Below are 16,233 nucleotides of genomic sequence, written 5' to 3'. Positions count from 1 at the left end.
GGTCTATTTGGTGCCTCATGTGCAGTAGGCTTCTCAGCAGGAGGCAGCACTGAGCACAGAAGAGAGAGAATTATAAACCTGTACGTCCCATCCTCATGTGAGCGCTGGACTAGGGTCCACATAGTTATAAGGTAATATTACTAGGAATGGACAGAACTGCCTTACAGGGGTTTCGGAGAGTTGGGTCACGCGTGTTGGTGCAGTTTTTTGTGATTCACTTTGTAGCACTTCCAGAGAGAACTAAATCCTTCCCTACGGCATTTTCGGAGGATTTCCTGCTCACACCGATAAGCTGGAGATTGTGCCGCTCCCTCGTGCTGTGATTTGTGAAGGTCATTTAAAGGGGAATCATCGCAGTACGGAGGATTATCTATTGTTATAAAGGGCAGGATGAGGGAATCGGTGGGTGCACGAGAGTCGGCTTTATCCTCAAATCTCGGACATGTCTGATATCCATCATTATAGTAATTGGGGGAATCTACTGGTCCTAAGAAAGGCAACAAAATGTCCTCTAAAGCTGGAGTGAGATCAGCTGGAGATAGAGGTCACCGATGAGCCCTAAGTGACCCCCTAGGGGGCGCTCTCTGACTGCTCTTAATGGTAAAGATGCTCTGGCTATTGTACTATAATATACTAGCAGGAGGACCCGACTTTGCACGGGTATATTTTATTTTTTGTTTGCATAAGCATCATGTGATCATGCGCAGTATGGATATTATTGAAAAACCTGCCATCAGTTGTTACCTGGAGTAAGGCTCTGCTACATCTCTACATACACATCTCTGCTACATCTCTACATATGCACAGCATACCCAGCACTGCTAAATCTCTGCATATGCACAGCATACCCAGCTCTGCTACATCTCTGTATAGGCACAGCATACCCAGCACTGCAACATCTCTGCATAAGCACAGCATACCCAGCTCTGCTACATCTCTACATATGCACAGCATACCCACCTCTGCTACATCTCTACATATGCACAGCATACCCACCTCTGCTACATCTCTACATATGCACAGCATACCTAGCTCTGCTACATCTCTACATAGGAACAGCATACCCACCTCTGCTACATCTCTACATAGGAACAGCATACCCACCTCTGCTACATCTCTACATATGCACAGCATACCCACCTCTGCTACATCTCTACATATGCACAGCATACCTAGCTCTGCTACATCTCTACATAGGAACAGCATACCCACCTCTGCTACATCTCTACATATGCACAGCATACCCAGCTCTGCTACATCTCTGCATACAGAGATGCTCACACGGACCTGCTATATACCCACAAGGCCCTGCTACGGGTGTAGTGTATAAAAATGGCGGGGTTGTTACGGAAATCTGGAGTATAGCTGTGTGTGGCAGTTGGCGCACCGTGCCTGTGATTGCTCCGGCATCTCAGCAGCTCGCTGGGACGCCATATAATGAGCATGTGGTTGATCCAGTGATTTAACTAATCTTTGGTGCACTCAATTTAGGCGAATTTAACCTAGGTGCACTCTCAAGTACGATCATGGCAATACCAAATGTATATAGTATTTTTAATGTATTAATACCTACATATACAGCCACGTGCACCTACCATTGGCACTGGGTTTCCATGTTGCATGAGATCCTTGATGAGTTTGCTCCTCTCGGAGGTCGCTGTCAGCTCGTTCTGCAGCAGGTCGGCCACGTACACGTAGGTGAGGTTGTATTTGTGTGCGAGTTTCTCGCATTGGCTTCCTTTTCCAGAGGCCGGTCCACCTGTATACAAGAGACATGAAGAAACCATTAGTGTATACAAATAATGGCCAGTGCAATGTCCGCAGCTTAGAGGACACGTCCACCTTCATAGCCAAGTGTATTGGTAACATGAAGCAAGCAAAGAAATAGGAGTGTGACTGCAGAATCAGACTACATGGGGTTCGCTCGTAGTCTGTTACCATCGAAACATACAGACGCCATAGACATTACAAAACTAATTACAGCAAAAATCCAGCTCTAATTAATCATTTCCATGAGATATTAATTGGAAAATGACTCTGAACCTTCCGGGCTAAAGATCTCCCGATATTATCGTAGGAATGACGAGCTTCAGCCAAGTTAACAAGAGTTGTCAATGCAGCTCTGGGTGTGAGTGGAGTATAATATCCAGTCTGCACCACTAAAGCCAGGTTACGGCGTATACTCCAGTATATAGCGCAGAGCAATGAATCAATATGTCACTAAGCGCTGATTATAGGGCTCGGGTGCAGCAGGAGGGAGTTTATCCGCCATGATCTCATATTATCTGCCGCTCGCTGCTGTCGATTTCGTTGTTTCCTGCAGCTTTTCTAAAAAAATTCAATACTCACTGAAATAAAATGGATTCGTCTTGGAAATCTCATTTACTCGCCACAAGTCCGGAAACCTGCAGAGAAGTCAAAAACTTGTCCAAAAACAAACCAAATGATCTTATTATATCTGATATTCCGGTCACATCCAGAGCTGCACTCACTGTTCTGCTTGCAATGTGCTAGGTATTGGCAGTCGGGTAGCTATAGTGGTTACACTTACGACTGGGGCCCCAATCCAGGGGCCCAGGTTAGAAGTCCAGGCAGTGGTGTGTATAGGGAAGAGATGGTTCAGCCCTAATAGAACTGCCAGTTGCTAATCTATGGAGATCGGAGAAGCCAGAGGAGCCGCCATGTTTAATAATTCTGCTCCAGGTGCTCAAGACAGGGACATAAGACTGCACGGACACAACCGGCTCAGGGCCGTCATAATACATTGATGGGCCCAGTGCAAAAATTTCATAACTGGGGCCCCTTCCTATTATCACTACTTAGACATACCTGACCACCCAAAGCATAATGCCCCCTCAGTGGTCACCACATAATGTAATGCCTCCTTAGTGGCCCATACAATATAATGCCACTTACTGTCCCATCACACAATGAAATGCCCCTGCAGAGGCTACAAATCATATCATGTCCCAACACACACTAAGCTGCCCCCCAAGTGACCCCTCAAACATTGACCTGTCCTTCCCAGTGGTCCTTCAGACATTAACCTGTCCCCCTTCAGTTACCTCCACAGTATAATGCTTCCCCCAGTTACTCCACCAGTATAATGTTCCCCTCCAGTTGTGCCCACAGTATAATGTTACTCCTACAGTATAATGTCTGCTCCAGTTTCCCCCACAGTATAATGTTTTCCCCCAGTTACACCCACAGTATAATGTCCCCTCCAGTTGCTCTCACAGTATAATGCTACCCTAACATTATAAAGTTTCCCCTCAGTTACCCCCACAGTAAAATGTCCCCTCCAGTTTCCCCCACAGTATAATGTTCCCCTCCAGTTTCCCCTACAGTATAATGTTACCCTCACAGTATAATGTCCCCTCCAGTTTCCCTCACAGTATAATGTCCCCTCCAGTTTCCCCCACAGTATAATGTTACCCTCACAGTATAATGTCCCCTCCAGTTTCCCCTACAGTATAATGTTACCCTCACAGTATAATGTCCCCTCCAGTTTCCCCCACAGTATAATGTCCCCTCCAGTTTCCCCTACAGTATAATGTTACCCTCACAGTATAATGTCCCCTCCAGTTTCCCCTACAGTATAATGTTACCCTCACAGTATAATGTCCCCTCCAGTTTCCCCACGGTATAATGTTACCCTCACAGTATAATGTCCCCTCCAGTTTCCCCACGGTATAATGTTACCCTCACAGTATAATGTCCCCTCCAGTTTCCCCACGGTATAATGTTACCCTCACAGTATAATGTCCTCTCCAGTTTCCCCACAGTATAATGTTACCCTCACAGTATAATGTCCCCTCCAGTTTCCCCACGGTATAATGTTACCCTAACAGTATAAAGTTTGCCCCCAGTTACCCCCACAGTAAAATGTCCCTGTCCAGTTGCACCTACAGTATAATGTCCCCCTCCAGTTGCTCCCATAGTATACATTGTTCACCTACAGTTGCACCCCATACAATGAATCAAACAAATAAAGTACTGCCCGGGAAAGCACTCTAAATACAGAGCTGCCCCCAAGGGGGCCGACGCTACCATAGTGCCTAATGCAAGTGCACTGTTGGCCCTATGGTTTACATGAGTCCACAGTCAAACGGCATGGACGACAAATGGATGATATCTGGGTTCCTCTTGTACCTCCATGGACTCGCCCAGGCCCTCTGTTCTGGTCTGATCTTATACCGCGTGAGCTCCACACGGACTGTTTTGCTGTTGAGCAGGACAGGTGGGTGTTTGGGAGAAGTTGTAGCTTGGGGTATAATAAGGAGAGGGGACCCTAAGCTGAACTTGTGCACCAGGTCCCATGAACCTTGGGAGTTGTGAAGTGCTGCAGCTAGTAGGAAGCCAGTGCAATTTTGAATGCAGCTCTGAATGTGACCAGAGTAAAAGACATGAGGCAAGAAGCGCAGTAGGGCACGGGATTGTTACTCTCTGCGGATGTCACTGATGTAAATAATTGTGACAAGTTACAGGGCTATGGGCGCCATGTTATGAACACTTGATGAAGCGCTTCAGCCATCAAAACTAGATGCAAGAGTCAGGTCATGTGTCATCCTCGGCGTGCGGCGGGGTAATTATTGAGTTGGTGGAAAATAATAGAGGAGTAAAAATGTGATTGTTTTGTACCCAGCACTTAATAGTGGTCTCCGCCGTGCGCCAAGTCTAGAATTAGGTGACTCATTTAGTGGCGTACAGGAGGATAATAACAGACGCAACAGAGACCTCAGTATTGTACAGTCTACAAACACCATATCACTGATAATCCAACACTTGTACGGGGTCACTGTGCAGAGTGTATACAGGGCAAGGGCAGGTCCAGAATGGGTCAGCACCAGTATGTGCATCAGGCTACATGAGAGTGAGGAAAGGAGGCTGTGGGAGAGGGAGGAGGCTGTGGGAGAGGAAGGAGGCTGTGGGAGAGGGAGGATATGGGAGAGGAAGGAGGCTGTGGGAGAGGGAGGAGGGGAGGCTATGGGAGAGGAAGGAGGCTGTGGGAGAGGGAGGAGGGGAGGCTATGGGAGAGGAAGGAGGCTGTGGGAGAGGGAGGAGGGGAGGCTATGGGAGAGGAAGGAGGCTGTGGGAGAGGGAGGAGGGGAGGCTATGGGAGAGGAAGGAGGCTGTGGGAGAGGGAGGAGGCTGTGGAAGAGGGAGGAGGGGAGGATATGGGAGAGGAAGGAGGCTGTGGGAGAGGGAGGAGAGGAGGATATGGGAGAGGAAGGAGGCTGTGGGAGAGGGAGGAGGCTGTGGGAGAGGGAGGAGAGGAGGATATGGGAGAGGAAGGAGGCTGTGGGAGAGGGGAGGATATGGGAGAGGAAGAAGGCTGCGGGAGAGGGAGGAGGGGAGGCTATGGGAGAGGAAGGAGGCTGTGGGAGAGGGAGGAGGGGAGGATATGGGAGAGAAAGGAGGCTGTGGGAGAGGGAGGAGGCTGTGGGAGAGGGAGGAGGGGAGGCTATGGGAGAGGAAGGAGGCTGCGGGAGAGGGAGGAGGGGAGGCTATGGGAGAGGAAGGAGGCTGCGGGAGAGGGAGGAGGCTGTGGGAGTGGAAGGAGGCTGTGGGAGAGGGAGGAGGGGAGGATATGGGAGAGAAAGGAGGCTGTGGGAGAGGGAGGAAAGGAGGCTATGAAAGCGGCATGACCCACAAAAGTTTGACATAGGACAGGCCATTGGTCTTACCAATAGTGGGTGAGACCGTGACATGTATGTTCCTCCATAGACTTCTTGAGTGGGTGGGTGAATGTACCACACCAGGGTCTTTAGTAGTTGTTATCACCCTTCTGGATTAGAGTTGAGCACTAGTGATCGAATGAAACGTCGTACATAAATTAATTTCTCTAATCTTCTGCTCTTCTACCAAACTTGGATCCATCACAAAAAACAGCTTGACGGCAAACCAAGAGGAAGCGGAGAACATTGTGCACAAGGAGAGCTCCTCTCGGGAGGTAAATTAATATTCACAAATCTATATTAATGTTTCCATAAAAAAAAAATTCCAATTATAAAATGCAGCCACTGGAAAGAGTCTTCAATTAATAAGATTTGCAGCCCCGATGGTTGGCACCGCTGGTAAATGGCTCCTCCGTCTTCAAAAACTCTTCCAATCCATAAGCAACTTCCGATAATGAGGCTTTCACTATCCGACACGTAACTGGTGGGAACCAAGCTGTGCATTATACATGGCAGGGGTTGGGCATGCAACATCCCATAACCATCACATGATCTGACACTGCCATGACACACATGTGACCGCCCTAAAGGCCATGATATATAGCGCCCCCTGCCTGTATTTGCTCCTGCACCTTCGTGAATATATATGTTGCAGTTATATGTTGCAGTTGCAGCGGCCTCCATTGCAGGATTGTCAAAGCCGCTTCTTAGTCCTATCAGATCTCTCTCGGCCCTTTCATCCATACACAGATCAATAACGTCTCTATAACATCAGTCTAAGTGAATAATAGGCAGCTCACGGCAATGAAACTGCGATAACTCCGTTCTGACACCTGCTGGGAACCTTAGCACAGGCTGATCACAGCAGCGGCGCCTACGTGTTCCCTGCAAACATCAGAGCCCCTCAGAAATACTGTGCACTTATTATTATCTCTGCTTCTGTACGCAACAGACGGGATTTTGGTGCACAAGGAAGTGGAAAATTTTGGCCCAAGTGTGACCCCACGACCAGGAGGGCAGGCCAGCACTCCATTCACTTCTATGGGATTGCTGGAGATTGTTGTCCCATAGAAGTGAATGGGCTGAGGCCGCGCATGCACATCATGTGGAGCATTCAGGGGACCGGCAGGGGCTACTCTTGTCATAATAACTGGGGATCTCCAAGATCTGCAAGGTCCACCCCCTTTCCCAAAACCCAACCATCAGACATTCACCCCCTATCTTGTGGATAGAGAAGTGTTACTAATGAGAAAACCTCTTTAGGGCCTGAGCACAAGAAGGAATCTGCCGCTGATCTTGAACCAGATTCCACCCCAAAATCAGGGTCACATTCCATCTTGATTCTGATGCAAAGAGCAAAGCAGGACACAGAGAAAAGAAAAAAAAAAGCGTTCTGCTTGACTTTACGGCGGATTCTGCTACAGTGAAATTTGGGTTCCGATCTTGTTACAATGTATCAGTGTAGGTAAAATGTATCAGCCGGCACACCATGCTCTATAGCTCACTGGGGCGTTCGGGTTTCCATTTGGGGACCCCCACAAACAGAAACCTATATGCATTAAAAAGCGATAACCTAGGAAACCCATAGACTATATTGGGGTGGGGGTGGTCCTGCAAGCAGCACTTTTCTCTCCGCATGTTTGTGCAGAAACCACACGGACCCCATTATAGTCTATGGAGTCTGCAGGTTTCCTTAGGTAACCACTTTTTAATGTGCATAGGGTCCACAAGCAGACTCCCCGAATGGAAACCTGAACGCAGATGTGAATGGGGCCTTAAGAATGCAATTGTAACGAACCCTCAGATGTGATCAGATTTGAGGTTTTCAGCCTTTGTATTATCTAATTCACTGGTAGATCCCACAGAAATGGTGAAATATGAAAATACAAGGTATATTAAAATAATGAAACAAACTAGAGAACTTTGTGTAATATATTGAGGTTTCATTGACATTGGTTATCTCACAGAGGCTGCAGGTTATACGGAGAACGCGACCAATGACAGTTTTACATCATAACCCCCCCCCCCTATAGTGGCCACGAGGCTAATCCTGTATCTCTTGTGTGAAATATTATTATGAATATAATCTCTTAAGCCTATTTTCCTCTCCGCCATCTGCCCGCATGTCTACGGTCAGGCACAGAGGTGATCAGTCCGGGGGTTTGTAAAGCATAAAAAAAATGAAAAAAAAAAGACCTACAAGTCACACGACATCCATTATTCAATATTGTGATGTGAAGTGACCTAAAAACTCATCTAAAAGCCGATCGCTGTCACTCTGATAAGATCAAGGAAGAGAAATCTATAGGAACGGGTGACTAGAAGATAACCACAAATACAAAAGGGCGACATCATGGAGGGTCTATCCTCTAAGACCCCGGATGGTCGTGTGATACAAGGGCCTTGTTCTGTATCGGCCACATCTGGTATTATAGCGCAGTCTGATTCGCACTAGGACTGAACAGCTCTGACCAGCAATACCAGACCCAGCCACTATTAGAAGTATGGCACTGTGCAGTAAGCAATATGGGGAACAAAGAAGAAGTGCAGCCCCTTCAATGTAAGGGAGTCAGACCCTACAAGGGTAGAGCAGATAGAAATGTATTCAGTATTGAGGCAATGAGCTGGATGGTTACAGTCTTACATAGAGGCACCTGGGGTGATGGTTCCATCAGGACTCTTCAGTCCGTCTGACGCCCAGTCTCAGGTGCTCAGGAGTAAAAGCCATCAAGCGCCAGATAACAGACAAATTCCAGAGGAATATGAGGGGCCTAACCACTGTCAGTAGTATTGGCACTGTTCGAAAAATCATGTGATGCTTCTGTAATTTGTGTAATTAACAGCACCTGTTACTTACCTGAGGCACCTAACAGGTGGTGGAAATAACTAAATAACATGGAGCCCCTGCTGTCAATCTAGGGGCCGCACAGCAGGGGCTCCATGTGGACTGTTTTCAGCTGTTGCAACAATATGATTAAGTTCACACCACACTATTATTGTTATTAAAGGGATTTTCCATCCCCACGTTGATTTTTCACCCACAGGTCAGATTTGTTACAGATTTTGCCCCATTTTTTAGCCAAAGTTAGGAGTGGATTAAAAGTAGGAAACCTCGAGATTTTATATCCTTATCATTTCCATTCCTTTTCAATCCACCCCTGACTTTGGCTCAAAAACTGCTGCAAAATTTGCAACCAAAAAATTGCTGCGTCTCCGCAACGCGGGGCTTTAGCCTGAATGTCCGTTGCTCTCATCTGTCATAATGGGAATACAGTGACTGATGCAGACGGATGCTAGGACAGATGACAGCAACGAATAGGACGAAGGTGTGAACGTTCCCTTGAGTGAAATTTTAAGACGGCGCAGTCCGTGGATTTCTTCTTTTCCACTTGCGCAGGCGGTTTCCGGTCGTCTGAGCAGGCGCTGATGCACACCAGGAGACAACTGCTTGTTTATTGTGACTCTGCAGCAGACACTTCACCAATGGCAGGTGCAGGAGGGTTTTCGGATCTTGCAGGCTTCGTTAGCTCTGACCTAATTTCCAGTGACACCGCTAACTATGGACAGGTGCACATTTAGTGGGCACGACTCCCTCTGACTACCGCCATAAGGTGCTCCGAGATGTTTTGTCTCCTTTACAGGGCTTATTGATCTGTCTCCCAACTTGAGACGACTCCAACAGAAAATTTTAGGGGAAAATCTGCCCCTGCCCCTTGAGACGATGGGCCCCTCTGCTGTATAGATCATTGCCTAGCCAGTTAGTCATGTGACCGCACATTCCCTGGTACCCGATACATTGCTCGCCATCCGAGGGTTATATCATGCTGATCCTTGCTGCTATTGTAATTCTTAGTAAATATATACCAGCTTTATTATGTATGTCATATATTCCCAGGGGAATAGCAGATACTCTGCGTGACCTGCACCGCGTACGAATATTTCACTCAAATTCATCCCCAACATAGCAAAAAAACTGGATAAAAAAGGAAACTTTCAACAAGTGTAAAATAAAGTCATGAATCTCAGTGGAGTTCTCATCATGAAATAGTAATGAGATGATATAGGTTTTAATAATCTAGTTTCATGCTCCAGATTCTGCAGCGGAAGGGAAGATGAGACCAGTATATATAAGCTAGTATACAGCTCAGTAGTGTCATATGTGACAAGCGCTGATGTAGCTATAGGGGGCGCAATGATCAGGTGTGACCGGGCCCAGACGCCGGGGGGGGGCCCTCATATCATCCTCATGACACTAGGGCTGGATAAACGTCTTTGATCTCTCTTTTATGCCAAAAATAGCAGCGGGTCAGCAACGTATAGGCAATAAGGAATTCTTTGCAGCATGAAAGGAGGCAGGATTACTATGGAGGGGCCATCAACAAGGGATGGGAATGATAGGAAGCTTGTGTGCACGGATATGTTGTGAGCAAGTCTTCATGGCGGTCTGGGGCAGATAGAGAAGGAAAGGGAAATGCTGCAACAACGTACAGATGGGACTTGGCTGACAGCCGTGAAAAGTTGCACAGGGGGCCTAAGCTGAGCAATTTTGCAGTTTCTTTGGTGCGGCCTGGCATTATTTGGGTATTGCAAAATTTTATTCTTTGATGACCTGCCTCAAGGTCCCAACATTCAGGGACAGGTAGACTATGTAATGGCGGTAGGGCAGTGACTATGTATGCAGGGTATGCCACTATTCACCCAGACATCACATGATAGTTCAGGGATCTGTTCATTGTGTTGCACTGGAGTATAGGGGACTAGTACTGGTCTGCTGCACGGCCTGGTTATGATATTGGTTATGGCATTGTTTGAGCTCCATAGGGCAGCATGATCAGGGAACCATAGGATAGTATTATTGACACTCTGTATGATATAACTTGCGTATTAGATAAAACTATCATGTCAGAATTCAACTGAAAATAGTTGCACACATATACCATATGGTTGGGGTCCTCCATCACCTATTCTTCTCAAACCATGCTGAAGATGGTGCGGACAATTACACGTCTCCAGTGTAATAACATTGGCTCAGTGGTTAGCACTTGCAGTGCAGGAGTCCTGGGTTCAAATCCTGCCAAGGAGTCTGTATGTTCTCTCTCTGTGTTTGCTGGGTTGTCTCCCACACTCCATAGACATCCTGATTGTGAGCCCTATAATGGGACAGTGACTGACAATGTCTGTACAGCGCTGTGGAATAGGTTGGCGCTATATAAGTAAGCATAGTAAATAAATATGTATCATTGCTCTGTAATGGTGGAGATTGTTCCAAGCACTATATTCTACAGCAGAAAAAAATGAGACCGGCCTAGAAAAGGATCCCGCGAGAGGAGGGACGAGCGCTCCATATAGAACATTTCCTGAAACTCACCTAACACAAATATGACTTTGGTCTTCTTCAGCTCTTCTGTAAAAAGAAAATAAAAAAATAATAAGAAATAAATAAAAATTTATTAGCGCAAATTTTTGTTAAAAAGATAGTTGCATTAAAAATCCCACAGAAATACATAGACACAGTATAACAAACACCTCACTGTCTGATGACACGGTAGGTGACGCCGCCATTTGCCACTTGAAATCTCCTAATTGATTTGACTCGGGTAAAATGTTTAATATGAGAAGGTCGTAGATTTTGACTTACCTCTTAGATAGTCATCTCCGAAACTATGCGGTGCAATATCCTCACTCTGAGAAGCATGAATAAGAAAGAGAGGTATTAAAACGGAAATGCCGCCTATCAGCCAATGATACAGATTAATGACACGGGGATATTAGACTGTGAGTACAAGCGGATACCAGGTGGAAATTCAACATAGAAATGAAAGGTGACACAAGGAGCGAAGGGGTTAAGATAACGGAGTCGTATTATCATAGGGGATAAGGGGGAGATGATGCTGCAGTCTTGTTGCACAAGCTATGAGAGGGGAGGAGAAGGTGATTCAGTTCCATAACAAAAATAGCCTACTAACTCAAGATGTGGTGAAGAGAAAAGCGATGGGCAAGAGAGGGGTATGAAGTTGAAGTCTCCTGACCTGTGGATGAGACTTGTGCTGTGAGAGGGGAGGAGGGAGCAGCAGGGAAATTCAATTCTACACTAGAAAGAATTTACCCACTCAGAAAATGATGCAGTAAGGTATAAGCTACAGCAAGTATATCCAGTTAGACCAGTATCAGATGGAGAGGTTCCTTGGGCCCTCCAGATAAAATGAGTCTAAGGGCCCACACTTGGAAATATACTGCCCTTCAATTTTGGGTGTCTTCTGCTGGACCATTGTTGAGGTGTATGTATAATAGTCTAGAATTGTATAAAGTCCAGTCAAAATGGTTCTTTGATATGTCATAGATACATGTGAGAAGATCATACTGGTAGTCCCCCTGCTCAGATCAATGGTCTCTATAGAGCTCTAGCCCCTTTGACACAACACAGATATTTCTGCTGCTAGAAATCTAACAAAAATACTGTAACCAATCTGCTACTAATTTGAGAACCCCATCAGAAATCTCTTTGTAGTGCCAAAGGGGTGTGATCACAATACATCTTATTCTGGAAATCATTGATATCAGCAAGACCTCGCCACCCTGATCCTCTATCTATATCCGAGCACAAGATCAATTCGACTGGAATCCCACTTTAAAGAAAAGTTTATCAAAACTTCCCGAACAAGGGCAATATGTGCGGACGACAATAAGGCCGAGTGATTCCCACAAGATGTGACAGAAGACGCGGACAAATGTCACCAGATTAATCCCCATGATCCGCTCGCTCTTGGCAGCGGCCGGCAATCAATCCATTCTGGAATAAGGTAATAAAATGCTAAGAGATTTTATGGCTCCATTCCCAAATCATCTCTAAAATATATTCACCATCTGGCAGAAAATTCTCATATTTTTGGAAGGAGAATGCTTGTCATATATATACCCTCTTATATACTTGTCTACAGCCCCTAGAGGAGTATTCACACGCACAGACAGCAGAGGTTTTATAAATGGTGACACAAAGTTACTAGAAAGACGTCACTACTGGGATCACCGCACACCTATAGTACGCCAGGGTTTATACGCCAGTCTTAGGGTGCATACACATCACATTGGTGCACTCTGTGACAGATACGTTTTTATAGTTGTTAAGAAAAATAGATCTCTAAGTGCACGTATAGACTGTAACGTTAAAAAAATGCTGTTTTTGAATCTTTTTGGTCAACTGTTTGTCCCTGTTCACTTTTTTCTGTCCTGCAAAAAAACCTGATTTGCACCAAATCCATTATACTTAAAGGGATTCTACCATTAAAACACTTTTTTTTTCTGATCGACACATAGGAATAGCCTTAAGAAAGGCTATTCTTCTCCTACCTCTGGATGTCTTCTCCGCGCCGCCGTTCGGTAGAAATCCTGGGTTTTCGCCGGTATGCAAATGAGTTCTTTCACAGCACTGGGGGCGGTCCTCAGCACTCAAACAGCACTGGGGGCGTCCCCAATGCCAGAGAACTCTCCAGTGCCGCCTCCATCTTCGAAACTTGTAGCCGACTGCGCATGCTCACAGGCCACAAGAAAATGGCCGGTTACTTATTGTGTAAGCGGCCATTATTCTTGTGGCCGCGGACATGCGCAGTCGGCTCTGCCTGAGGCCTACAAGTTTCACCGCCTGCGCCGGAAGAAGACGTGAAGAAGACCTGTTCCTGAAGAATTTGGAGGTGTCGCTGGAGAGTTATCTCGCAGCATTGGGGATGCCCCCAGTGCTGCGAGAGAACTCATTTGCATACCGGCAAAAACCGGGATTTCTACGGAACGGTGGCCCGGAGAAGACATCTAAAGGTAAGAGAAGAATAGCCTAATAGTTTTAATGGTAGGATCCCTTTAAACATTAGCGTCAATGTATAACGGCTGCAAATGGATTGTCCAGTGTTTGCAATACTTTTTCTTTAAAACTGGACACCAGTGGATGAGATCCCATGCCCCTGGATCACTGACCATGCTGGGTGATCACAGGCCTCAGGGGTGGCCCAGGGGTGCATGACATCATCCAGGGGTCGAAGAAGATGCCAGGGGACCACCAGACACCTAGGAAAGGCGAGTATAGCTTTTTGTTATTTTCATTGACCTCTCCTGGGCCTCCATTTATTATACTCCGGGGGTCTTTGGGGGTCTCCATTTCTACCATTTAGAAAAACTGACCCATTAAAGGGATCATGGAATGGATGGAGACTAAGGAGTTGTTCACATCTGTGTCGGAGCTTCCATATGAGACTTTGTCGCAGATTCTGAAAACTGTTGTAGGACTTTTCTCTCCACCGGTTTCAGTATATTCATTATAGTTTATGGGGTCCGCCTGTAATCACTGTTTTAGCAGATGGGCTCCCGCAGAGAGCAGGCACAAGTGTGAACCTAGCCTAAATAGCACAGAAGCACAACATGCAGTAAAGCAGGGATCCTACACGCTACATCTTGGAAAACAGATTTGCATTTTTTTCCCATAATCCCCCAGTGGAGCGAAAAAGGCTTGTAAGTCTCCATATGCCTATGAAGGTGCACAGTCCCTAAGGAGTGTTATTATCCCCTGATCCTGCACATTACACCCTGTACCACATCAACAATCTAACAAAACACAACAACAGGTGGGAGATAGGGGGTGAGGGACTGGGAAGAGGAGAGAGGAATCACAGGCCCAAACTCGCACTGAAACAGAGCTGAGACACAACTTATGGCAGTTGCTGTTATTGTTAGAAAGCAGCCATGTTTTACACTCCTCCACCTCTCCATGACCCGACCTCCTCAGTGCAAACATCAATATGACAGCAGCAAACAAAGACACCGATTTATCCGCTCTGCTGGCAGCACCGCATGTGTAACAGTACACGGAGTCTTGTTTTTCGGCACTATCTCACTTCCAGCAGTGGAGGATGCCAAGGTACGCTGCCACTTGCTAAACTGTTAATTGCTGCATGACAATTCCAGAGCAAGGCGGATGCGGCGCGTCGTATTCCTGCAGCTCCTCTTCCTATCTCGCCGTGCAATTAAGAAGGGCTAATAAAGTGACGGATTGCAGGGGCACGTAATGAGCGGGAGATCGATGAGGCCGGAGAGGGGGGGGGGGGCAAGGCTGTAGTGGCAACCTGCTGCTCCCCATAGCCCTGGTACATAGAAAAATAGTCAATGCTGGGAAAATTGGAAAATGGAGCAAAGAATATAAATAAAATATCTTTCCCCTATATTAGTATAGGGGGCGCTGTTCAGATGGTAAACTGTACTCTGTGAAGCTTGGTTGGTAGAAGTTAAGACCTGAGTTGGGTTCCCGACATGTCAATGTAAATGTTGTGCCCGTTATACCAAAACTCAGTTCCCATCCATTCAGATGCCCCCGCTTTGGTTTTTTAGACCATATTACCCTATGGCGCTCCTTTATCATTGCTGCGCCCTGTATATAGCTAGTGTTTGCACTCACAACACTGCAATAGGTTTCCACCGTGGGCAAATCGCAGCGTTTCCGCCCGTGGGGCCTTGGCCTAAAGGGGTTTGCAGGACTTAATAAGTGATGACCTAACCTTAGCGTAGGCCATCATTTTAAGATCAGCGTGGGTCTGATACCCAGGTCCCTGGCCATATCAGACTGGCCTAGCAGAATACTACAGGATCCTCTTGTGACCCCAGGCTCTAACACAATAATGGTCCAGAAGAAGACACCCAACTTTGGAGGGTACTATGATCTATTTACTAGGGAAGGAGAGTGGGCCACAGAATCATCTGATGGGCCCAAGGAATCCCAGTCCAGCACTGGGCCCCACCGTTCTTCAATTCATGACTTGTCCTATGGATCGGCCATAGAGAGATACCTGTCATTCACAGAGTAGCTCCACCCACTGGACTCCTAAGCCCAGGAATTTCAATAAACAAGATGCCACTTTTGACACAAACCTATTGATCTGCTCGGCTCCCCCTACTCTAACCTGCTGCCTGCAGATCGGACGCCATGTTCAACATGGTATAATAATTTATAAATCAGTATAAAGACATAGTTGGAGACAAGGGCGACACTAGTTATCTAACCACGACTCTTCCTCTACGTCCTAATCCTGGTGTACAAGTAGGAAATGTGCTTGGAGATTTATGTGACAGGTGGGAGAGCGCGGCGCGGCGCGGCCTGATGCTTATACTGTCAGCTCATTTCTGAAGACTCCTTGTTAAGTTCCTCTCGCAGATCTTCTGTCCCTGCTTGGTTCTGCCAATAAGAGCATCTATTTATGTAGGATCCTTGGGGAGTTTTAAGGAGCTGTAGGGTGGTGAAGGGTGGAAATAAAGGGGCTGAGCGGTTTTTACAAGGCAGGTACTTTGGATATTTTACTAAGATGTTGCACTGAGGACAATGGGGTTTTTTACATGAGACAAGAATTGGTTTTACCGTCTTAGACTCCACCCTTCAAGGAGGCCTCTCCTTAAAGGGGTTTATCCATCTTACTTTCACAATCTCTAATGGTCCGCTCTTACAATAGATAGCAGAACATTGCAGAACACTGACAACAACTAGCGCCCTCCGCTGTCTTCCGTCTTTGGCAGGGGTGTAACT

The 16,233-nt window shown here is 46.5% G+C and overlaps 1 protein-coding gene across 1 annotated transcript in view; it reads right to left on the bottom strand.

Annotated features, from left to right (window-relative positions):
* AK5 (adenylate kinase 5) overlaps nucleotides 1–16,233 on the bottom strand; it is a 112,936-nt gene that overhangs the window by 23,904 nt on the left and 72,799 nt on the right. The window contains exons 9-11 of the mRNA XM_075287798.1: nucleotides 11,317–11,362; nucleotides 11,047–11,082; nucleotides 1,596–1,759 (exon numbers count right to left, since the gene is read on the bottom strand). Of these exons, the coding sequence (XP_075143899.1) occupies nucleotides 1,596–1,759; nucleotides 11,047–11,082; nucleotides 11,317–11,362 (246 nt within the window). The remainder of the gene's footprint in view (nucleotides 1–1,595; nucleotides 1,760–11,046; nucleotides 11,083–11,316; nucleotides 11,363–16,233) is intronic.

This window comes from Leptodactylus fuscus, chromosome 9 (assembly GCF_031893055.1).
Source record: "Leptodactylus fuscus isolate aLepFus1 chromosome 9, aLepFus1.hap2, whole genome shotgun sequence".
Classification (NCBI taxonomy): Eukaryota; Metazoa; Chordata; class Amphibia; order Anura; family Leptodactylidae; genus Leptodactylus; species Leptodactylus fuscus.
The sequence above is the reverse complement of the archived record's forward strand: the minus strand, read 5'-3'. Positions and strand labels throughout refer to the sequence as shown.